The 25,103-nt window shown below is 48.4% G+C and overlaps 1 protein-coding gene across 5 annotated transcripts in view; it reads left to right on the forward strand.

Moving 5' to 3' along the window:
- NTRK3 (neurotrophic receptor tyrosine kinase 3) overlaps window positions 1–25,103 on the forward strand; it is a 338,382-nt gene that overhangs the window by 102,366 nt on the left and 210,913 nt on the right. For all 5 annotated transcript variants that reach the window (XM_050967400.1, XM_050967396.1, XM_050967397.1 and 2 more), the window contains exons 4-5: window positions 11,819–11,887; window positions 24,087–24,244. In XM_050967400.1, coding sequence (XP_050823357.1) covers window positions 11,819–11,887; window positions 24,087–24,244 — 227 coding nt within the window. The remainder of the gene's footprint in view (window positions 1–11,818; window positions 11,888–24,086; window positions 24,245–25,103) is intronic.

The raw sequence follows: 25,103 nt of genomic DNA on the forward strand, positions 1-25,103 counted from the left end.
TTTTAGTATTGGCTTGAATCCTCTGAATCCAGCTGTCCTTGGAGGAGAACATTGTAAACAGCCCCGAGGCAAAGGGTGATGAGCGTAACAGAGAGCCTGAGCCAAATGCTCGCCTCTAAAGCACCCCGGACCATGGGAAAGTTTGGATCCAACCTTTGTGACCGGTCCCCATCTCTGTCACATGCTGAAGCAAACCCAGAGTACCACTGAACCTTTGGGTGGGGGGTCCCGTCTCTGAGTAAAGCTGGGTGCAGCTAAAAGACCCCTGGGAAGAAAGGGGGTGGTGGATGAGGGACTGCATATGAAGGCTCTGTGGACTCTGAAGTGCATTGGGATCCATTGGGATGAAAGTGCTAGCAGTATGCACGTTGTTGTCATCATTTGCTGTGGGAGGAAAGGCATGTGGCAGATGAACTGCTAGTGCCTAGCTCCAGGGTGCCATAAGCGTGTGTGCACATTGCTGCCAATTTCACCCTGTGCAGCACTGGCAGGGGAAACGCCCTCGCTCCTCCCCCGGTGTCTCTCTCCCTTGCATCGTGATTGTGGTTTGGTTTTAATGCTGTCACTGAAAAAAAAAAAAATAAAACCTCTCCACCCACCCCTCTTCCCCCTCAGATTCTGCTGCAGGAGCAGCTGGGGGCTGTGGAGAATGCTGGCTGCCAGCGAATGCAAAGCAAGGGAGGCTGGAGTGCTGTCTCTGGTCTCCTGCCTAGGAACGGGCCTGGGCTGGCTAGGTGCATCCCAGGGGATGCAGGGGTTGGTGTTTGAAAGGGGGATGTGCTGTGATGCGTCATGGTGGGAAATGGCTTCACCAGGCGGGCGGTGAAAATCTTTTGCTTCTCCCCCGCAGGACCAAATCTTGGCATCCAGGCTGGTGTTTCTGGGGTTGTCGTGACTACTGGCTGTGGCTCTGGGAGACCATGTATTAGGATCAGGAAAGGATGCTGTTTGGGATGCCCCATGTTCTGAGGCAGCATTGGGCAATCTCACAAAGAGGACAAGGCTCTCACCCCCTTCATCCATTGCAGCATTTGGGGAGACGTGAGGGCAAGGAACTGGGGCTTTCCTGGCTGGAATGAAATATCTTTTTGCTTTTTCGTAGCACTGATATGTTTTTGTGGTGATGCCTGGAAGAGTCCAGGCAGAGAGCGCGGCAGAGGGAATAGCCGGCGGCTAACGCTGGCTTCGTCAGTTTAACGCTGAGCCCTGTTCTGCTAACTCATCCGCTTTGCCTGTGTGTGAGCGAGGGAGTGAGAGGCTTGCGTGCATTTGGCATTGCCGGGTGCTTTGGCAGGCTCTGTCTCAGCTGTGGCCTATTGGGGGTTTGTGCTGAGCTATCTGAGATTTCAATTTAGTCTAATATCTGCAGAGCCTGCTTCGTGGTGAGGGCCTGTTCCGCCACCGTGGCTGCTGCTGGGACTTGCTAGGGTAATTTTAGCACGTTCATTAAAGGAGGACAGTACATTTTCCCTTAATGAGCAAAGCTGCTTACTAAACAGGAAATAGAGTGGAGGAGGAGAAAGGAGATGGGGGGCGGGGATCAGGAGCACAACACTGTCTTTAGAGGTCATTGCATCTGTCTGACAGAGATGAACAAGCCCAAGAATTATTCTCCAGTGCTGGAGAGTGAGGCTTGTTCAAGGAGTTTCTGCTGGACAAGGTGGGTCATCCAGTTTGGGGACAGGTGAGATACCTGAGGCATGACCTCTTGCTCTGTTCTGGAAGGGCAATTCCTGTGTCATCAAGCCAGATTACTCTGAGATGGAATGTGTTTCACTTTGGCCATTTTGGCACACAGTAGAAGATAGATCAGATGTTAAGAAGTTGGCCTAAAAGAATAGTGTGCCAATGCATTTGTCCCTCCAGCCACTTTGTGGTACTTTTTGGTGGCACACATTTTTCGCCGGTCCCCAATGTCTCTCTCCCCTTGGCACCTGTTTCTGTGTCAAGAGTGTGGCACATGGGGGCAGGGCAATGCCAAAACTGATGATCAGGCCTCTCCTTCCTGTCAGCTTCAGTGTCTGGTTCACTTGATGTACGCAAGGGAGCCAAGATGATCAAGAAGTCTTCAGTCCAGGGCTTTATGCAGCCCCGGGACAAAACCCAAATACCCTGGTGAAGACAGCAGGTCCACAGAAGCCTGGAATCAGGGGAGGGATTCCTGGTGAATGGCAAGGAGCCCTGAGGAGTGGGGCGTAAGGGAGGAGGACATACGCAGCAAAGTCAAACTTTGGCATGAAGAGAGGTGGGCAGAGGCGGACCAGTCGGTTGCGTGTCCGTCCTTACTTTAACTTACTACTTCATCTCAAACCTGAGGCACCTGTGGCACCTGGCTGCTCGAGAGAGCCAACACGAGACTCGTGTGAATCCATGGCATTTGCTGCCGGCCTCAGTGGGTTAAACTAACTGCTGCCGGGAATGCTCAGAGGTCGAATTGTCTTGAGAAATGAAACAGTGACAAGTCCACGCTCGCTGGGCTCTCAGTCTGTATTGTTACCCTGGGTTGTGCCCAGCTGTGTTTGTGCAGGGGCCTGAGTGGGACTGATGTAAGGGCTAGTTATGTAGGCATGTCAGGGAGAATTATCCAGGCTCCCTCTGGTTGGTTTTTGTTCCTGTGGAGTTGGTCGCCCCTTTCTTCTCTTCTCGCATTTCCTCCCTCCTTATTTCCTTCCCAAAACTAGGGCTACTGCTGGCTAGCAAATGGCCTGGAGAGCCACAGTAGGTTGGTTTCCCTACCCAATGACACCGTGTAGTTTTTACTTCAACCCTGAGTGAGCTGTCACGACTTTCTTCTGTCGTGTGCCTGCCCCCTGCCATCCTTGGCCTTTAGATGAGAGAGTGGGGAGTCAGTGGGGGCAGTAGCATACATGCTATAGTGGGGTACAGTGCCTTAATGGACAAGGCTGACTGGGCCTGTGTTGCAGAGCAGATTGACTATCAAAGAAGCCATGCATTGTGCCCCTGACAACCTGGGGCTGGGGAATACATCGGGGATGTGCGTTTCACTTCTAATTTATGCCAAGCACTCGTGCGCGCCCTCTCAGCAGCTCTGTGCTGCTAATCCTCTGGATCAGGATTTTCGGAGCTGGCAGCGTGTTATTAAAATGTGTTTAAAAACGTCTTCCATGCGTAAAGAAATGTGTCAGGTTCGAAATAAAGGGCAACCATGGAAGGGGGAGCTCAGTGGGAGAAGGAGGGCGGGAGGGTCTGTCCCCAACAGCAGCGTCTTTCTGCCACCAGTTGGACTGAATCACAATAATATAGTTTGCAGTTTAATTACAGAGGCTCTTGTTTGTTAGTGTCATTAATCAGGCATCTGGCTCAATTTAGCTGAATAAAAATGGCTTTTAATAGTGGAGCCCTTTTTGCGGCTGCTTAATTGAGGGAAAAGCAAACATGCCATTTCCTTTTCGACTAAAGTCCAATTGTTCTGGATTTCAGGAGCTAAACTCCTCTTTAATCCTCCACAACAAACAAACAAACAAACAAAGAAACCACCATCTCCCCAAGAATGGGAGTGACGAGCCATTCGGCAGATGCAGCTCAGTGGCCCCATTCATCTGTTGGGCTAAGATGGCTCATATCGCCTTACATTTCTCTTCTGCCTTTCTTCACCGTTTCCACTGCACTCTAGCCGTATGCAAACTGCTTCAGCTACCACTGAAATGGAACCACCTCTGAGTAGGGGCACAGATGCTGCCTAATAGTGAACATCAACACTTTAAGAGAGATGAGGTGACAAGTCCCACACAGTTGAAATTCCAAGAGGGAGAGGAGGCAGAATGTAATAACCTGTGTGGGAATACCCTAACTCTTACAAAAAATGCATAAGATTTATAAGCACCAGTGGTCAGGAGTGTTATGTCTCATCTCAAAGCCAGCCTCTCCAGGAACACTGCTCCCCCTAACGTGATGCTGGGACAGTGGAGTATGGTTGAACTGTGACCTTGCCATCAGAGGTCACAAAACGGTCTTAAATCTGTCTCGTTGGTGTTCAACCATTCAAATTCTCTTTTGACTTGTAGTCTAGAACTGTGGGGTACTTGGTCGTTATGGGCCTTCCCTTCTTTGGAGCCCCTTTGGACCCGAAGGATACAGGGAAAGAACATGAAAGAGGAGGAGAGTGTTTTGAAGGTTTTCCCATGGAAAGTAGGTCCTTGGAGGGCCCTGTGGGATACGGGAGGCTGGCAGGAGTGAGGTTTAGACAACCTGAGGTAGAAAGAGCTAGTAACATAGGCTGTTAGTAAGGTTGCCTGACGCTTCCCGTGATAAGATCCTATTTTCAGTTGCTTATAACTTTGCTAAATTTGATCCATTTGAGCTGGAACTTTTTCATGCAGGCTGTCTGCCTTATGCTAAATATTTTTTGGAACATTTCAGCTAAAACAGTTGAGCTGCTCCCAAGAACGAAGCGAGGGAAAATACATTGCTTTATCCGTGACAAAGAAGTCTCTTTTCTTTGCAAAGCTCTAGTGCCCCTTGCTTTCGAGTAGGGATTTGAAATTTGGCAGGCCGGTGGCCTTTGTGTCAGAGATGTGCCTTTTGCTTTCCCTGTGAAAATCTGCCCACATTTGGCCCAATTATAAGCCTTTGTAAAGTTGCACTTTGCACACGCTTAGTAAAGAGTTGTTAGTTTTTAGCAGGTACAGTAGTTTCCTGGAGCACACTTGCCTCCAGAGCCTGGAATGGAATCCAAGATTCCAGGGTCTCACCATTCCTCTGCTGTCAGCAACTATCTATGGAAACAAACTGGCAAAGTGACCCAGGCTCCTCTAGTGTTGCTCCACACAAAGGATGACAACCTGCTACTGCTGTCGGTTATGCTGTTAGCTCAAGCAACAGAGGTCCGTGCTGTGGCTCTAAAACTTCCAACTCTGCCGGTAACCTGTATAGGCGTTTATATGGTGCCACATAATGTAATTTCAGTTTTTTTGTTTGCTTTAAAAAATTACCCAAACCCTAGGAAATTACATACAACCTTCCTGTCCCAAAAAAACCCAACTCAAACCAAAAACCAAATAAGGCTGCAAAGTCAGATGCTCAAATTGTCAGAGTTGAGGTTGCTTGTGGCTAGGCCAGGGTCTTGTGGGTAAAATAGTATGTGATCATGTAACTAAAAACTGTGTCATAATGCATGCACTTAAGGAGGCAACTCTAATTCTGGCATTTCCTATTTTTTGAGTGCTTAACAGTGGCCCTGAGAGCACCCCAGTGCCAGAGGGCAATGGGCACTTGAGTAGCTAGCAGTGAGCCTGAGCTGGCCTGACTGGTGTACTCCAACTCACGTTGTCATAATCTGTATCTAACAGGTGTGGTGCAAGGTATCGGATGTGAACTGGTAAAATGCTGGTCGCTAGTTGTATTGTGTAGTGTCTGCATGGGTGATACAGGAAACATTTTGTGATAGAAATGTATTCTCAAGTGTTTTTGGCAGGTAGGGTTTACGTCAACCCATCCTAGACAAAGGAACGTGATTCCACCTGCTTGACTTTGCCTCCAATGTAAATTGAACAAAGAGAGGCAATGAAAGGACACTTAAATAAAAGGTAAACAAAGCCATCAAACGACTAGTGAATTGGGGAGATAGCCACTTAACTATCTCAGTGCGGGGAGGAGACAGCAAAAATGACAGATGTCAGCTCCTTGGTGGACCCAGCAAGCTGAGCCCCCAGGAGGACTTCCTGACTTTGAAAACAAAGATAAAACTTTGAGGATATAAGCAGAGAGAAAAAGCTCTTTTGGCATCCTTTACCTGAAGAGACAAAGAAGCCAAGGGCTTTAAGCTCTGTATTGCAGTGGTCCTCAAAGCCGGTCCGCCGCTTGTTCAGGGAAAGCCCCTGGTGGGCCGGGCCGGTTTGTTTACCTGCTGCACCCGCAGGTTCAGCTGATCGCAGCTTCCACTGGCTGCGGTTTGCTGCTCCAGGCCAATGGGAGCTGCGGGAGGTGGCACGGGCTGAGGGATGTGCTGGCCGCCCTTTCCGCACCCCCCCCCATTGGCCTGGAGCGGTGAACCACAGCCAGTGGGAGCCGCGATTACCTGCCGTGTCCACAGGTTCAGCCAAACAAACCGGCCCGGCCCGCCAGTTGCTTTCCCTGAACAAGCGGCAGCCCGGCTTTGAGAACCACTACTGTACTGGATCCTGGCTAAGAATTGGCCATTCATGCTGGAAGAACAACGATGGTGATCAAATCACTTTGGACAAGAGACTCTAGTTTAAGTTAGGTTTTAGTTTTAGAAGCATATTTTTACTGTTGTTTGTTTGTAGTCATTTCTGTGTCAGTTCTGCCAATATGGTATCACTTGAATGTCTGTGCTTTGTTCATAAACTTAATCTTGTTTTATTACACCACCACCTCAGTGCATTGTTTCAAGTGGAAGAGTAAAATCATCAGCCAAGCGAACAGGCTGGTGCTGCGTACTGTCTCACCAAAGGAGCAGCAAACTCAATAAGGTTTGATGAGGGCTACAGTCAGAGTGGCTGAGCTCTGCAGGGGAGATGGTTTTGGGTAGACTTGGGGCTGGTGGTGTCACCCTGAAAGGAGTAACCAGGCTGGTGGAAGTGAGGGTGAACCATTGTGCTGCTGTTGTCAGGGCTATGAGCCAAAGCTGCCCAGCACAGAAGCACCAGGGTGAACGGTGAAACAACCCCTTACTGGTCTGGGTGAACCACAAAGCATCCCATGACTTAACTGTAATTTTTTTTTTAAATATAGTTTTTAAAAAAACAAACAAACCCTCCCAAGATCAGGGACCTTACACACACTCTGAAGTGGAGTGAGTTGTGTATCTGCCTCTGTTGACCAACGCCTTCCCCATAGGATGCATCTCTGTTGAACTCCCCAGATAAAGGTTGTGAGTAGGTGTTCTGCCCACCGTCATCTACAGATGTTGCATGTTGGGTCAGACGGTGTCACTGCTCTTTCGACGGAGCATTTCCTGCCAGATGTGAGCCAATGGCAGTGCGTCCCCTCTTCACTGGGAGCGTCGCGGCAAGTGCTAAAAGCTAAAAGCCGTGCTCATCTGCCTAGCAAAGCGCCTCGTGTTAGCGAGGCCGTGTCCCCTCTCCATCTCTCCCTGCCCCAAATTGTAATAACATGATTATGCTATTTTTGATTCCTTATTTGTGTGGAAAGCCTGTTGGTTTTTTCTTTCCTCTTTCAGAATCCAATTTTCTCTTGACATTTCTACCTAATGTAGCTAAACATGACCTTTGTGAAAGGACACTTTCAGCAAGATGTGCTCCCTCCTCTGCAGCTTTGTCTGCCGTTCTTCTACATCTCTCTCTCTCTATCTCTCACCCATCGCCTTTTCCGCCCTCTCCTCTTCTCTCTCTGGTGGAGGGAGCTACAGAACATTTACTGGCTAACCTTTCTGTAGCAACGGGATTTTCCTACCCTCTCCTCATCTGGCGGTGCCAGGCTCCCGAAGGCTGACTCTTCTCTGAGGGGCCCTGCAGTCCGGTTCTCTGCAGCGTGTTTGCAGGTTGTGCCCATTACCCAAGACTTTCCTGCGGATGGGAGGTAGGAGCCATGGGCTTGTCAAAATGGAGACTTTGTGCGTGGCATGCTGGGGTGCAAACCTCCAGTGCGCTAGCCTGCTGCGCACAAACTGGCTGTGTGGACCTTGCTGCCACGCCCCTGAGTTCCATAGTGTGGTTTGATCCACTGCTGAGTGAAACCATAGTAGGTCTGAGCGCACTGTGGAACTCTTAGCACGCAGTGACAAAGTCCACACGGTCTGTTAGGATGCAGCAGGCTAGTGCAGTGTGGATTTACATCCCCAGCTTGCCACGTGCTAAATCTCCTTTTAGACAAACCCAGGGTTTCCACAGTGTTGGGAATTGAGGGATCTTTGCTGCCTCAGAGAGATTTTTGCAGTTTGCAGTGCTTTATGCGTGGTATGATGTAGCCTGACATGAAGCCACGGCTTATGGATGCAGCGGTGTCATGTGGGCTACTACCACATAGCTGTATGACACCAGGGCCCATGATGGGGTGTATCTCCTAGCCAAAGTGAACCACGCATATTTGGGAGTGTTTGCCTTGTAAGCAGCACAGATGTGTCTGGGCTTCAACTGCAAAATCCCAGATCTGACCTCTTCAGGGGAGATTGTCCTAAGTTAGAGCGACCCCAGGGGCTGTTCTAACCTATGCCTCCTAGAATCTGAGTGGCGGAGAGGCAACTTAGTGATATTTGCCCTCCCACCCCCTGGGCTTTGGGCTAGGCATAAAGCAAAGCCTAGACCAGGGATGGCAACCTTTGGTATGCAGCCCATCAGGGAAATCTGCTGGCGGGCCGGGCTGGTTTGTTTACTTGCTGTGTCCACAGGTTCAGCCAATCGCGGCTCCCATTGGCCGCAGTTCACCGCTTCAGGCCAATGGGGGCTGTGGAAGGTGGCAGCCAGCACATCCCTCGGCCCATGCCACAGTGGGAGCTGCGATCAGCTGAACCTGTGGATGCTGCAGGTAAACAAACCGTCCTGGCCCGCCAATTGACTTCCCTGATGGGCTGCTTGCCAAAGGTTGCCGATCCCTGGCCTAGAATCCGCCATTGACTCTCTCCTGGCTGGATGGCACACTGGATTGTTATTGCAGCATCCTTCAGGCAGGTTGCGTTGCAGAGGCCAGGGTGTCTCAAGTGGGCTGGCTGGGCAGAGACACGGAGCCGGCAGGTTTCCAGGGGCTTTGTGAGGAAGATTATGAGGAGTTCTTCCAATCTGGAAAGGTAAAACTCCTTAAGAGACTCCTGATCCAAAAAAGATCAGTTTGGATTTGTAGGACCCATCCCATTTATCAGCCCTAGCACTAAACACCTGGCCTCAAGGTATATTGCTTTCTTATTCTGAGAGTAAGAGTCAAATGAATCTAATAGCCCAAACCTTTCAGCCTCCCTCCTGTATCAAACCCACGTAGAGCCGAAGTCAGTGCCTCTCCGTGTCCGATCTCAGTGCTGCCTTGGCTTATCCCATTTCCCTGAGTCTGATGCTTGGCCTATAGCAAACTTGGCTGCCTGGAGCTGCCTTTGTGCCACCTCCTCCTTTTGCCCCATATTTCCTCTTTAGCTGGCTGCAGATTTAGTGAGGCTCTGGGTCTCTTGTTCATGTCTCTTGCTCTTTGTCGCCATTATCCGTGAATAAGATCACAGCATGAATGATCTCTGCAGCCAAGGAACCGTTGTCATAGCTGATAAATTGCCATGCCTGCCCAGGCATAGGTGACCAGGGCAATGATGATTCAGATGGGCCAGCAAAGGGGAGGGAAATTAGAAGATGAGGAAGGGGTTGAGTGGCATGAGAGACAGAAAAGGGTCAGTGCTTTAATGGGAGGGAGATCAAGGAGAGAAGTGCTATCGGTGATTAATAAGGGTGCAGAACCCCACTGCTGAGAAAGGGGAAAGACCGTCCTGAAGCAACTCTGCTCTGCAAATCCTGTTCACTGGACGTTGGTCGCTGGCATGCAGCGATGGAGCTGGCTTCCCATTCCTCCCCATGCAGCGGGCTCTCCCCCACTAGCAGCGCTACAGGAATGGGCTCCAAAACCAAAGATTCTCCTGGGCAGATATTGATTGCTGTCTCTGCACTCAGGGTGTGAGACCCCAGATCTCAGCCTTCACTGTGTTGGGGTGTGACTTAAAAAGCCAGATGATGACTTTAGGGGTTACTGAAGTTTATTGCTGAGCTTCCAATTGAAGCCTAAACTCGGGATTCGCCTGTGATCCACCCCTACCTCTTGGTTCCTGCTGTAAAATGGGAGTTTGGTTGGGAAGACGAGAAGGTAGAGTTAATTCGGCTGTAATTAGGAGAAGGCTTTGTGATCACTCACGCTAATGATTAATGGTTTGGAGCTTTTGCCCCTAGTTTCTGCAGCTGTGGTTTTTCATGCTCAGGTTGTTGCAGGTGCAAACCCTTCAGCTTGCAGGTGCGAGCTGAATTTGTGTGTGTAGACTGAGCTGCCAGATATGTAGCTTTGATATGCAAAGCTGTGAGGCCTAATTCTTCTTCGAGTGCTTGCTCATGTCAATTCCATGTTAGGTAAGTGCGTGCCCACATGCATGGCTGCCAGAGATTTTTGCCTTACTGATATCCATTGGGCCAGCTCTGGAGCCCATGCTCATGTGCTGGTATATGAAGTGCTGCGGCTTTGTGCCTTATCAGTTCCTTCATATTGCCTGGAGCGGTTGCTGGAATGCCTTTCCTCTTGCGACTGCAAGCGCTTATAGTGGTTCTCCTTCATAGTTTCTTGTATATAGTTGTTCATAGAGTTAGTATTTAATAGTTAGTTAGTAAGTTACAGTTAGTTAGTGGTTCCCTTAGGGATGTCGTCCCAAGGATGGCGCTTGCCCCGGTTCCTGGGCTTCAAACCGTGTTCCGCTTGCCATAAGCCTATGCCTGTCAGCAACCACCATGCAAGCCATTGGAAGTGTTTGAGAGAAACACACATTAAAGATAGGTGCCAATTCAAGACTTCTGTAGAGCCGCTACCTGGTCTTCAGTCCATACCTTTGTGTCCCATTATACCATCACCCAGCAGGTTCGGGACGACTCCAGCTTCAACAGAGCAATGTTGCAACCAGCACATCCGTGAACTCTGAGCCCACCTCCAGAGATACTGCTTGGGAGTCACCTAACATGGAATCACCGTGAGCAAGCACTGAAAGGAGAAAGAACGGTTACTAATCTTCCATAACTGCTGCTCTTCGAGATGTGTTGCTCATGTCTATTCCATGAGTCAGTTGATGGCAAGAAGGAACTGAGAGGCCACAGGGCCAGCTGTGCCTCATATACTGGCGCACGAGCGCGGGGTTCCAGAGGGCCCCAGAACTGGCCCTATGGATACCATGAAGGCAAAAATCTCTGGCAACCATGCACGTGGGCATGCGCACGCACCTAACATGGAATGGACACAAGCAGCGCACCTCGAAGAACAAGTTATGTAAGGTTACTAACCGTTTTGGGTTTTTTTGAGAGTGGGTTGAGGATCCATTGAACATTTTGCCTTTTACGAAATTCAGGTTCTTTGTTTTCCCCGTCATCTTAAAATGAATTAATAATAAAATACAGGCGACCCTTCCGTGTCTGTGTGTGTGTCTCTCTTTCTCTTTCTCTGCCTCCGCCTCTGTCCTCTCTGAGCTAGTCTTTGACCCCTGTTTGCTCTGTCTCCCATCTCCAGCTCTTTTTGTCTGTCTCCTTCTTTTACTTGGCTCAGTAGATGTGGGCACTGGTTTGTAAAATGTTCCCAGAGAGAGAAGAGGTCCCATTTCTGTAGTTCGGGGTGGAGTAGTGCTAGGAGGTGGTTGCTCCTAGTTGATACAGCAGCAATTCCTTTTGGTATGAAATGGGAAAACAACTATACAAATCCTGTTTTCAAATTTCCCTTCTCTGCGTTCCTGTTAACACTTTAGACTGTCACAGCTGAAATAATTCCAAAGATTAGCCTTTAATTATTACCGTGCAGTTTGTTTATCTCTTGTATTTCACTTGAGTTTGGAGAGTGTAACTGGGCCGATCAGTTTTCCTTTCTGTTTGTAGCTGATTCCCTTTCTGGTTCTCAGGTATAGTTGCAGGGAATTGTTCTCTTTGTGTTTTTCACATTGCAACAGAATATGGACTGTTTTCACAAAAAGGAAGGGGAAGTCTTCTATCCACATTCAGTGTCCTTTAAAATATTTTTACTAAACCTTAAGTTGGGGCCTTAGACAACTTGATAGCCTTCCTGTAGCTGTAAACTGTAGAGGAAAATGATGAGCTCTGAGGAACCCCGTAGGGTCTGGTGCAGAGGGAATTATTCACCATGAATTCTTTCTCTTATTCATTTTCAGAAACCTCTCCGATAACCGGCTTACCACACTGTCATGGCAACTCTTCCAGACACTGAGACTTTCTGAACTGTAAGTTCCATCCTGGAGGGGTGAATGGGAGAGGGGTACAGAAATTCCCCCTGCCCCCCCCCCAAAAAAAGATTAATTTTGAAACCTATGATGTATGAGTGTGAAGAATTTTCTAAAATCCCAGAGGGCAGAGTGAATTCTGGAAGCGGTTCCTGGGCATGGAAGCACCAGAGGCCTGCTGCTTCTCTGTTAACTTCATAACATCTTGTGAACTGACGTTTGGGGCTGATGATAAAGCCATTTCTGGGCTTCTAATGGTTTGGCTAAATGCAAGGCCAGATTTTAAGTGAACCTCCGTAAGGCCAGGCTCTGTGAGATGGGAAGAGTCCTCCACTCCCATTCATTTGCAGGCTATGGTTGGTTGTACGGCAAGGGTCATCCAAGTGTGGAGGGTGCATTTGGTAGGCGATGGTGGCTGTAATGGTGGGTCACTCCTTGGCTCTTGAGTAACCAAGGCACCTGCCAGATCCTATGTGGACGAGAGGTGAGTATCTCTCCTGGGTCACCTGAGGGCTGCAGTCCACTGAATTATTAATAAAGCATGCTCCACTGTGTCTGAAGAGTAAGTGGACATGAAATCAATGGAGCACTGCCCTGGTGACCTGTTTTTGTTTAGTTTTAGAAATAGTTGTTCAGTGGATATAAAAAAAAAGTACAATTTATTCCAGAGGATCATGGGATATCCCATTCATCCTCACCTGTGATCAATACAGCTTAAGCTAGAAGTGACTTATGAAAGAATAATGACAATCTCTCAAGTGGGAGTAAATGTGTTATCACCACTGTTACTGCAGTGTATTTTATTTCTGTCAAATTGTTAAATGAAAAATACTAATAGTGATATTAGAAAATAAAGAAATACCCATCCGATGGGGAATCTAGCTCAGAGTTAAACGCTGGATTTGGAATTAATCTCTGCACTGATTGCAGCTCAGAAGAGTTCCAAGTCCTGGCTCAGGTTTCAAGTTTAAAAGAGGTGAGTGGCTTGTAGTCTTAGGTTTCCATTTGTTCTCATTGCACCATCTGGCACAATTCAGATTAGCGGTTGCTAGCCAAGAGAGGCCCATGAATGGAAGAGCAGGGGGGCTGCAGGTCAGGACTGAGGTGCATTGGCAGAGTTGTGAGGAAAAGCCCAGGGCTGGGATAACAGGGGGTGCTGCAGATCAGGACTGGGGTGCTTTTGCAAAAATCTTTGGAGTCGAGGACTAGAATGGGGTATGCTGCAGATCAGTGTAAATACTCTCAATATTAATTTGTTTTTAAATGGTTGTGTCCCATTTGGTCATATTGCACTTCAAATATATCCCATGTCTACAACCCGACATCAGGCCAACACCAGCAGTGATGGAAACTGAGGATCCTTCATATTTGGGCAGCAAAAAATTAGCCAAAAATCCTCTTTCTTGCCCTACAACAGGGATTTCGATCTGGTTGCACTTGCTTCCTGTTGTGGCAGCAAGGTAACTCATGACTATTACTCAAAGTGCTGATGATCAGGTGAACTATATGAAGGAAGAGAATGGAAGTGGTGTAAACAGGCCAGTTCCTTTTGGAGCCTCTTGCAGAGTGGTTTTCTAGGAGGTAGTGAGTCTTGGCTGGTGGGAGAAGTAACATGGATGAGGTTGCTGGGGATCAAAGAAGGGGGGAAATGGCACTGCTGTTATGAATTGGTGTGGTGTTAGCTATCCCTTATAAAGCTTCAGGCCTCTAGTGCTGGGAAAGTATTAACTCCCAAGTGTGTGCTCCTCAAGCTAACAAAGTGGCGCCTAACATGAAAAAACCCATTGGATTTAACTCCTTCATTGAGAGTTATGCAAGTTATGCCTATGGGGGATGAGAGGGATAGCTCAGTGGTTTGAGCATTGGCTTGCTAAACCCAGGGTTGTAAGCTCAATCCTTGAGGGGGCTATTTGGGGATTGGCCCTGCTTTGAGCAGGGGGTTGGACTGGATGATCTCCTGAGGTCCCTTCCAACCCTAATAATCTATGGCATACAGTTGAGATAAACAGAAGTTTCCAGATGGGATCCTGCTCAGCAATAACTCTCCATCCAGCTGAACAGTGGCCAGGCTGGTGGTCAGCAGTGGGACAGGACACGGATGCTGCTCTAGGAAGTCTGGAAGAGAGAGGGGAATCTTTCTTAGCTGGCTGTGAGAGTACCAGTGTTGGGGGGAGGTGTGCTTTGAGCACCTTCGCTGGGATAGGGACGAGGGTGGCCTGGGTTGAGAGAACACTGAAAGGGGTGGAAATCAAACTACAAGGCTGAATAATTATGAATGCAAAGATGCTAGAGAGTGAGGGGGAAAGAGAACTGAATAAAAATATTGCACACAGAGTTGACCCCTAAAGCTCAGAGGGCAAGATGAGTGCAATGGGGAATAAATCTCTAGCATGTTGGGGAGAGGTTAAGAATGGATGGTCCAGGAGAAACATAACATTTAAAAATCCCAAGAGGCCCAGCCAGTAGAAGACATTTATGTCATGTCAAGCTACAAGATGGGTTACCAGACTTGGGAGGGGGGTGGAATACACAGTCCACACAAGGTGACAGTGTTGTACTGGTGGAAGCTAGAGAGAAAGCTGCAGTGTGAGGTTGGCTAAGAACTTGAAGGTGAGCCAAATCTCTCTTGAAAGGAAGAAAGTAATGAAACAAGAAGATAGATGCAGAGAGACAGCAAGCGTGAGAAAGGCAGGTTGAGCTGTATGAGCTCTGCAAGGCCTTGGGGAGGCAGGAGAAATATTACAGAAGACACAAGAACACATGTTCGCATGATGTGTACTATCCTCCAGAGCGATGGGAATATAGGAAAATGAGATGGGGACAAGCTGGCCTTTTAATGGCAACAGTTGCTGCTGCTTAAGGCCAAAGATGGAGTGGCGGTTACCAAGAGGACATCCGGCAGAGTAGACAGCTCCAGCTGGTAGGAGGGGCTCGTCACTTGAACATAACCAGGCAAAAATGATCTATTAGCATTTCAGGGCATCAAGAGGCAGAAATGTCAGTGCAGGTAAAGATGCCCCCAGGGGACCAGCTGAAAGAAGTGGAGCAAGTGGTGAAGGTCATGGTGGGAATGTGACAGATTGGAGACCTGGGCAGTGTAAAGAGTTCAAATGACTCGATTAAAATGTGCCAGACAGGCTTTGGCTCTTTGGGACAATATGTGTTAAATGGCTTTCCTGGGGAATACCTGGGGAGTTTTTAAGGCAATTGCCACAACTCCAGTTTTGCAAGAACCCAGCTTTTTGGAGTTACGCCTTGAGGAGAGGGCCATCAACTGGTGATTGCCAGTTCCCAGAAACTGAATATCAAAGGCCTGAGCTGTATAACGAAGTAGCTGTTCTGCCTAGCTTTTATTCTGGTTCCAATTTAAAGATTGATGTGAGCCCAGGGAAAACCAGCTATGGTAGTTCAAGGACTGCCAGCTGCCAGAGCCCTGTGTTGGAGTTGGGGTGACCCCGGTAAGCTTTTAGTATGCATGTAGGTGCTTTCCTTGTGTTTTTGTGTGTTTGCTTTGTAATACTTTGACTTTCAGAATAAATGTGCTTATTTAGAAGGAGCTGTGTGTTAACTTATAGCTGCTGGCCACACACAGATCGTTGCCCTTGGGGAGAGAGCAAAGCGCAGGCACTGGCCATTTAGGGAGACTGGCTTGCTGCGGGGATCTGTGTACATCATGGAGCTGTGCAGTTTCAAAGGTCCCAGTCAGAGGGAAGTGAGATGCAGGTCTCCATCCAGGAGAGGTCGCAGCTGGAAGCCCTCAAGGGACCATGTAGGAGGAAATACGGGTGCAGTTACCCTGAAACTGTGACAGGAAGAAACAGCACCTTGGGGAGGATTGGGAGGAGAGGCACTGCAATGGACATGACGTGAAATGGAGAGTGCTAGAGAATGTCAGGTCTGATGAAGCCATTCACAGCAAACATGAGAGAGGAGAGAGCACGGAAATAGTAATACCAGGATCATGCTGCCCATAAGATCTGGCTGACATATGGGAATTTCCTGAGGAACTCCAAGCTTCAGTGTGTTTGTTTCTGCCTTTTAGGCATGTGGAACCAACAGTCTCCTTGCAGGAATGAGTAGCTTTTTGCAGGGTAGGGCTTCTTTGTCGGTGGCCAGAGCCAACCTTCTTCCCAGCTGACTGTTCCCCCAGAGCGATTGGCAAGAGGTCATCTCCTATTGACGATTTCTACACGTTCCCCACTCTTGCTGGCGCAAGGACCGAGCAACTGGTTCTTGGCATCAAACGTAAGGCAGATCCCTCTTGGGGCAGGATGAGTTGTATGAATACAATACAGTGCATTACAAAGGAAAGTCCTGATCAACTCCTTTTCAACCAACACCACAGGGACTTGAGAAACAAGAGGTTTGGTACCAAAATATACCTCCTCCACTCCTGGAAAAAGCCATGTCTGGGGATGGCTTGCTGTGAGTCAACCCCTAACTCTCCTAGGTTCAGACTGACCTTGACGGACAGATCTCCAGCCAAAGGATGTGCAGCTCTTGCGAGCCTGTAGTGTGCTGAGCTCAGGGAAGATTCAAAAACATGCAGCAGCTCATAAACAGTAGACTTACAGCCCTTGTTATCCAGAGGTCACTGCTGGCTTCCTCCGTCATGCCCTGGGAGAGCTTGGGGCTGACCTTTCAGGAAAGTTTTGTAAAAAACCTGCCCCCAAAACTGACCTTCCCAGGGGAGTGAGAAATCCAAGCCTTCCTTGATCTAGTGGCATCTTTCATTTTATAAAACCTTGGTGTTATGAGCAACTCCTCCCGCATCCAGACCTCCAGTCCTTCTAAAGCAATCTGTAGCTGCCTCATTGCTCTGCAAAACATTTCCATAGTGCTGTTGTGAGAGGTGATGGTGCTGAATGGGGCACAGCAGGGTGTCTGTTAATATCATGAGCACAAGTTAATTTCACATGTGTCCGTTGCTTGAGGACTTATTACCACCAACAGCAACGCTAATGGAGTTGGCTATACACAAGAGGTGCCTCCCTGCTGGGTGTAGGGGACTAATTCAGCAACCAAACACCATGCCTCGTTCTGTAGATTAAATCTCCCCTTCTTGTTCCATTGCCTGCCACCAGGGCTTCTGAAATGATGAAGCCAGATATTTTTCCTTCTTTGCTGGACACCCTAATTCACCTGGAGGCTCAACAAAGCAGATTCAGAGTCTCTACCTGGGAGAGTGCTTTAAGCTGCAAGCATACAAAACGTCAACCCTAATTTTGTAAGACGCAAAGCAGACAATGGAAACAAGGCACAGATCTGCTGTTTCCCATTAGGTACTTTGCTGCACACACTTTTGTTTTAACTGGTGAATTGTATAGTGAGCTCACCGAACCAGGGACAGGCTGTGAGGGTCCGGGGTACCCCACATGACTGCGTTATTCTTGAGAGAATAGTTTTCAGATGATCACACATCTAAAACCATGGTCATCCCAGTGCCTTCAGGAGTGACTCAGGCCTCTGCCCCACAGAGCTCATTGGTTTTTTTGGGGAGCAGGGTTGCTGAGGTAATTTCCAAACGTTCTAGGCGCTGCATTGTGGGATGCGGTTAGGAGGTTTGGCTGAACCAGGCAGCTGCAACTAGGGTGACCAGATGTCCCAATTTTATAGGGACAGTCTTGATATTTGAGGCTTTGTCTTCTATGGCTGCCTTTTGCTCCTTACCCCCGTCCCGATTTTTTCACACTTGCTCTCTGGTCACCCTAGCTGCAACACTTTATGATTCACTTAGTGTAGGCAGGGATTAGGCATCCTTTGCTGACTCACTGCTTACTAACTGCTGCTGCATATTTCTGAGATCCTCTTCCTAGGTGCTCTTCACCTCTTCTGGCCACCAAGATCCTTCCCCTGTACTACGCCATTCATGTGTAGTCATGTGGGACTTCCTGAAAATGAGCCGTGTTAATTCTGAGCCCAACTTGGCTGCCGAGACTGGGTGCAGTTCTTCTCTCCTGGAATGAAACTGCCAGACCAATCTGTGTTGTTCCCTCTGCTTTCTGCACCATTAGAACCATTCTCGAAGCTCACTTGGTGCTGCTGTGTCTCTCCTCCCCTGCTCAGCCATGGATGGAATATGCTAGACCAGCATGTGGGTCCATCTCCTTTTGCTGGCTCATTCCTTTAGCTTAGAAGGTAGATACAATTGATAGATTAGATCCCAGTTCACTTATACATGTGCAGTAGTGATTTCTCAAAGCTGTGGGTTGTTTTTTTTAAATGAGATATCTTAAGGAAGCAGAATGGTTGTGCATCCCCTGAGAGGCAGTAACCTGGCCGTGGGTTGGGAATACCTCTAGCCTGCATATATAAACTAAAATGCCCTTTGAATCTTCTTGTCCTGTCCTAGAGTAAAACGTGCAGAATACAGCTCATGAGAAAGAACCCTCAGCCTTTAGTTCTTGCTGCAGCTCCGATACGGCTGTTAAGCATATGGCAGCAACTAAGTGAAATTAACTTCCAGAGGCTGCTGAGGAAAGGGACCGCAGCTGTGGAGAAAATTAGTTCCCTCTCTTTCTAAGTTGCAGCCTCACAGGGAGGATAGCTTGGTTTTCTGAGATGGCTGTGCATCCCTTGGTCATTCTGGTATTGACACCTCTCATGCTCTCATTCTGGGTGCCTTGGTTCAGGAAAGATGTGGAGAGAGTCCAGAGGATGGCAGCAGAAATGATAGAAGGTTTAGAAAACTTGACCTCTGAGGAAAGGTTAAAAAAACTGGGGATGGTTTAGTCTTGAGAAAAGAAGACTGGTGGGGCAGGGGTAACCTGAGAATAAGAACAGTCTTCAAGTATGTTAAGGGCTGTTATAAGGAGGACGGTGATGTGTTCTCCATGTCCACAGAAGGAAGGACAAGAAGGCTTAATCTGCAGCGAGGGAGACTGAGGTTAGATATTAGGGAAAACTTTCTAGCTAGAAGGGTAGTTAAGTTCTGGAATAGACTTCCAAGGGAGTGTAGTGGACCCTTTCTCTCCTGCTCGGAGGGAGGCCACTCGTTGAGGTTGCCTTTGGGCTTGTCTTCAAAGGCATGAAGCTGCAGAACAGTCTAGGGCCCTTGTCACCACCCGAGGTGGAGCAAGGCCTCCCAGGTCCTCTAGTTCCCAGCCCCACAATAGGGCTGGGCACCAGATGGTCATGGCCAGGCTTTAGCCTGGGCTTGGGGAGGCTCAAGCTGCCAGCAATTAAACACCGGCTACAGGGGCTGGCTTCGGCTGGGGTGGGGCTTTGGCAGTCAGTAAGACGATCACGGTCTGTGGAGCTGGTGCGGACTGGGGCGTGAGGCTCAGGCAGCCAGCCAACAAACACTCTCAAGGCTGGCTTTAACTGGGGCGGGGCTCAGGCAGCCAGAAAAGCAACCATCTATAAGGGAGCTGGTAAGGGAGGCTCCTTCTTCAGGGTGGGAGCTCCGCTGCACAGTGTAGGGAGCCGGCCACCCCGGGGTGAGGTGGCAGGGGGACGCGGGCCCACCCTACTCCACCCAGCTCAGGGCCCTGGCAGGGGCAAGATTGGCTGCCCCTGTTTCAACGGGGATCCAACCGCAACACACCAACTGAGCCACACCTGGCTCCGCAGCTGGCTGCTCCGTGGCTGCCCCTGGGTCATTTCCTGCCTGCCTGGGGTTTGGTACCTCTCGTTTCCAGGGCTCCTCAGACTCCTCAGGGTACACTGTGGCTGGTAGTCCGGGCCATGCCTTGTCAGGGTCTCCCACTTCTGCGGCTATCGCACAGCTGGGGGTAGGTTCCCCTCCTGGGCACGGCAGGAGCGTCCTCCTCCAAGTATTCCACCCTAACTGGGCTGCAGGACCGCCTTCTTATACTTCTGGCCCTGCCCCGGCACTTGCGGTGAGGGGGGCGGGACAGGCTAGGCTCCACCCACCAAGGGGAGTGTAGTGGACCCTTGCTCTCCCACTCGGAGGAAAGCCATTCGGCCTCACTACGGGGAGGTTGTGGAATTCCCGTGATTGGAGGCTTTTAAGAATAGGTTGGACAAACGCCTATCAGATGTGGTCTATATGTACTTGGTCCTGCCTCAGCACAGGGAGCATGGACTTGATTATGTCTTGAGGTCTCTTCCAGCCTTGCACGTCTATGATTCTTGTGACATACGCCCTGTAGTTCCTTCCACCCTCTTGACTTCTTAAATCCCGATAAAAGTATTGGCATAAATGAATTGTCTCTTGGTCTGAAGTTGTATCTGTGACATTAGGCATCCAGGTAGGTGCCTTCTAGCTGAACATACAGTGTTTGCCATTGAAAAGTCAGCATATGCCAAAAGGCACTATGCAGTTGCCAGAGCAATTTCCTCTGAGCACATAGTGTGAAAGCTCTGTTAATCTCAAGTACTGTTCCCAGCAAGTACTGGCTTCCTAACGGTAAGCACTGGAATGCTGGATGGCCTGGTGCCTGAATTCTAACTGGAATACCTGGCAGCACAGCAGACATCCTACCACTGTAGTATCCAGGCAGGACAACAACCGTATTTTTCTTACTGGGAAAAGGTTGTTTATATCACCCCACTGGGGTGCCTGACACATGTCAAGGGAGTCAGATAACCTTCCTGTTCTGCACTTAGGGGAATGATCGATCTATTACAGGAGACAGTCCATGGGCATCAGTGGTTGTGGGGAAATAGAACAAAAGGGAAGGCTACCTTTAAGTGGCATTGTTTGTAATGATCCGGCATGAACCGTGAGGCTTGACAGGGCCTGGCATGGAGTTGCGTGAGCAGAAAGAAGCGTATTTCAGTTACTATGGACAGAGTGGTGGATGCAGGAGCAGAACAGCATGGGGGTCAAAATCCCTGTCTGTAGCGTAGAGAATGTATCTCCCCCTCCTGTGAATCAGCTGACCTGGCAGCAGGGGTTCAAAGCCAGGAGCGCTTTTGGGAAAAGCACAAATAAAGGAGAATCAATAGATGTATCTAAAAAGCAGCCCTGTCCCTAGAGTGGCAAAGTGCCAGCTGCCGATGGCGCGCGGCACATCCAGTTGATGAGAGGAGTTAATTTGTGCAAAAGCTCCCCAGGGGGCCATGATTAGGGGGAGTTACATCACTGACTCTGGGGCAGGTTGTTAGTAAATTCTACCTTGAAGTGTGTTGCTCCTGTGTTATTCATGGGGCTTCATGCATTATCGATGAGCCAGAAAACTGCACTCTGTTACTTACAAATCTGCCTCTGAAGTGCTGTGAGGGTGGTGGCTCTCGCAGACAACCTGATTTCAGGGCCATGTTTCCAGCAAGTAGAGTTTTCCCCTCTCTTCTAGTCTCCCCCTCCTCTCTGCTGCGTCTCAGGACATAACTCACATTAACAAATCTGCTATTGGCAGAGACCAGAACGCCTAACCATGTGCTGTCCCACTACTCAGTCAGCACCATGTGACCTCCCCTCCCTGCACGTGACCGACATCCTGTCACACTGATGGAAGTTACCTATGTATCGAGGGGAGTGCGGACTCCAGATCTACAGCCATGCTGAAGTCAATTCAAGGCCTATTTGGTGCACCAGCAATAATAATAGTGGTTGGGGAGGATGTTTAAGTCATGCAGCGTGGGATGCCATGTGCCCCCAAATCCCTAAAACAGTCGTGATGTTCACAGATCTGTCTTCTCTAAGCCTTTTTCTGCTAGATTACTGATGGGTCCATGATTTTTTTCTCATGACAGTCTCTTGCACCTGTATTCTAAAGGGTGTAGATTCTTGTGAGGGGAGAGGTAGGGATAGACCTGAAATGCCACCCATCATCCAAGTTGGGCCACCAAAATGATCATCTGTAAAATATCGAACAATGTGCACATGGAAAGTGACATCACCAGGTTTCAGGATCAAGATCTTTTGAGGAAACAGGGAACTTGCCTTCTCTCTTTGCACTTAGTTTCAGCAGCTTTGCAGTATACCCCTCAGAATCCAGTGTGTGGGTGGGGGCAATGATGCTTTTTTTTTTAATGAAAATGTAAATTTTGCAGAATAAGATGGAGGAAAGCAGAGGAGTACTGGCATAGTGCCGCTGGCTTGGCCAACCCCTGGTATGCAGTGGTACAAAGATGCAGAATCCCTGGATGGGGGTGTTTTGGGCTTGCTGAAGCTTTCGTAACCTCAGAGTTGGAAAGGACCCTTCCATTTTCAAATGGCTGAGTCTGCACTTCACAGCTCCTACACCTCCTGGTTTCTCTTAGCTTCTGGTTGTGTCTGTGTTGGGAAATCCTGTCATGTCTCTGGCTGAGTCCTGAAGACCCTCTGTGACAGACTATATCCCTGTGTTCACACCCTACATGCTATTGTAATAATGTTTGTACCAGGTTTGCCTTGTGAGGTATCATTTAAAAACTCCTAATTTGCTGATCAATAATATAATGGCAAAATGCACATAGTATTAAATGTGAAGTTATAAACAGAAGCTGAGATCATTACTAGAAGTATGATTAAGTCTGGGGAGTGGTCAGACCAGTTCCTCAGAGACAAAGGGCGAGCAGACACCACAGCCAGGTGTAAACATGGCTAATGGATCATTACATGCTACACGGCGATTCTTTGGCAGGAAAAGAGGCAGGGGTAAAAATCTACATCTTATCAAAGAAATAGCATGGAGTTCCCTTGCACGCAGACTGCTTGTCACCTTGCTCCCAGCTGGAAATGCTTCTCAAAGTGGGGACAGAGCTATAAAGGAAAGAGCAGACACCCCAAGACACCCCTTTGTGTCTCCCTGTCCATTGCATTCACAGCACCTGAAAACACAAAGGAAGCAGCAGTTGGATTCTGGAGGAAGGGTCCTGACCTAAAAACTTTGGTCAATAAGACTGCTGAAAGCATATGGTGAGGAAACTTTGCTTTGAATCTAATACAGGTTGTTAAGTTAGGCACTGGTTGCATTTTATCTTTATTGTTCTTGTAACCATTTCTGACTTTTATGCCTCATTACTTGTACTCACTTAAAATCTGTCTTGTTAATAAACTTGTTTTATTGTTTTATCTAATCCAGAGTATTCAAGTTGAAATGTCTGGATAACTTTTTAAGGTCATAAGATGGTATATTGCTCCCTTAAAGGAATAATGGACTTAATATATTTGTACTGTCCAGGAAAGGGCTGGGCAGTGCAGGACATGTATTTCAGGGGGGGTGATCTAGGACTGGGAGTGTGTTGGGGTCACCCTGCAGTATAGCCAAGGCTGGTAAGAGTCAAGGTGTGGCTGGCTGGCTGCCTGGCTGCAGCACACACATGGACATTGCTGGGAATGACTTACACGCTGGAGGTTGGTTTGTGAGCAGTCCAGGGTGAAGGCTACAGCAGCCCAGCCCTTGTGAAGAGCACCCAAGATTATAGGGCAGGGGTGACACAGCCCCTCACTCATTTGGACTGTACCCTGGGATGTCACACCCTTTCCCATGTTACTCCATGTTACATCCTCAAGTGGCTCCCTCTTCTTATCCCAGCAGTCACCCTTCCAGCCAAGCCGGGCTGGCTTCACATCCCCCTGTGGGAACCAGTGACCTCACGTCTCTGAAGGGAATGGCAAAGGGTTTTCAGAAAAGTAAACACAATGGTTAATAGGCTGGAAAATCAATAATAATAAAATTATCTATATATAAAATATGTCAGTGTATTTTAAATGAAGTATATTAAAGCAGAGCTCCCTCCCAGCCAGGTCAATGAGTCCCAGCACAGCACTGTTTGATTCAATTAAAATGCCTGGTATGGCTGTGTGTTAACCAGCAGCGTTGTTTTATTACATGAAGATACAGTATTAAGGACAAGAGCTGCCAGCATCTATTGAGCACACCGTGCTGGAGGTCTGCCCTGAACTGACTGAACGCCCCCTAGAAGGGTCCTGCCCCCAGAAGCATTGGGGTCTTATGACACAAGGCATAAATATTTCCTTAGGAGAATGGGGTCACATCTGGCCTTGAGAGTGCTTTTTTTGTGACCCCAAGATAGCGTTTGAACCTTGCTTTCCAAGGCCAAAAGGCTAGTGCAGTAACTAGCTGCACCCCCGTGCTCCTTTACTCCCCTTGCAGCTTCAAGGAGTCCATAATCTCTCCTGGTCTGTAGAGACTCATTTTAGCTTTGCAGCACATAGCAAGGGTGACCCTGCCTTTTTACAATTAGTAGCTATTCTGCAGAGATCCCATATAACCAATGGTAACCCTGTTTATTTGACCCCATCCCTTGCTTCTCACATTCTCTGTCTCTCTCTCTCTCTCTCTAGGACACTCGAAAGAAACCTTTTTAACTGCAGCTGTGACATCCGCTGGATTCAGCTCTGGCAGGAGAAGGGTGAAGCAAACCTGCAGAAACAGGAGCTATACTGCACGAACATGGAGGCTGCTGTCATTCCCCTGCAGGAGATGAACATCACTCAGTGTGGTAAGGAAAGCCGTCTGTGTGCTCTGGTTCACCTTGCTCCCAAGGCTCTAGAGAGAGGAGGTTAGGAGCGCCCCTTTGCTCACTTCACCTGTCCTCAATGACAGGGAAAACCCAGATACTGTGTTTGGTACAGAGTATGATTAACCCATCAAACTTACTGATACCAAGGCAGGTAAGAGTGATCTTTTTGAGAGATTAGGATAGTTTATGAATACAAATGGCATCTCTAGTTGAACTTGGAATATTATTCCTCATGATTCAGAGCATTAGCTAACCATCAGCTGTGTTGGGAAGAAATTTGCTCAATGGCATAATACCATCAGGCAAGGTGCATTGTGGTTGGTCCATGCCTTAGCTTGAAGCAGCAGGAATTGTCCATTTATTCGAGACCGGATATGCTTCATGCGGTTATCCTTCTGTTTAACCAACACTAGACACTACTCATATTAAAGGGACACGGGCAGCTTGATTTTTTTTCAAAATATTTTTTACAGTTGGTGCACATTTAAAATAGTAGATCCTTAAAGTTTTACTTGTGTGTTTATGTGCGTACGCACGTGGGTGTGTATTTTCCTGCTCCCTGCAGGTCTTTTTGGATGGGCCCATGAGCAACATCAAACATGCTCTGGGCTGCCCCTTCTCCCAACGCTTTCCCTTTGTTCACCCTTAAGTTTGCTGCCTTTTCAGTTTCAGCTCTACTACTGCTGGGACTGGCAAGCAGGACCTAGGGAAGGTCCTGTACCAAGATCAGAGCAGTGAAGGAAGTTGTAGACTTGGAGCTGTCAAATGAACAGTCTGGAAGAAAAAGATAAACTTTTTTTTTTTGATTTTACATCTTTCTATTCTAGGAATGTTAGAG

This window comes from Gopherus flavomarginatus, chromosome 9 (assembly GCF_025201925.1).
Source record: "Gopherus flavomarginatus isolate rGopFla2 chromosome 9, rGopFla2.mat.asm, whole genome shotgun sequence".
NCBI lineage: Eukaryota > Metazoa > Chordata > Testudines > Testudinidae > Gopherus > Gopherus flavomarginatus.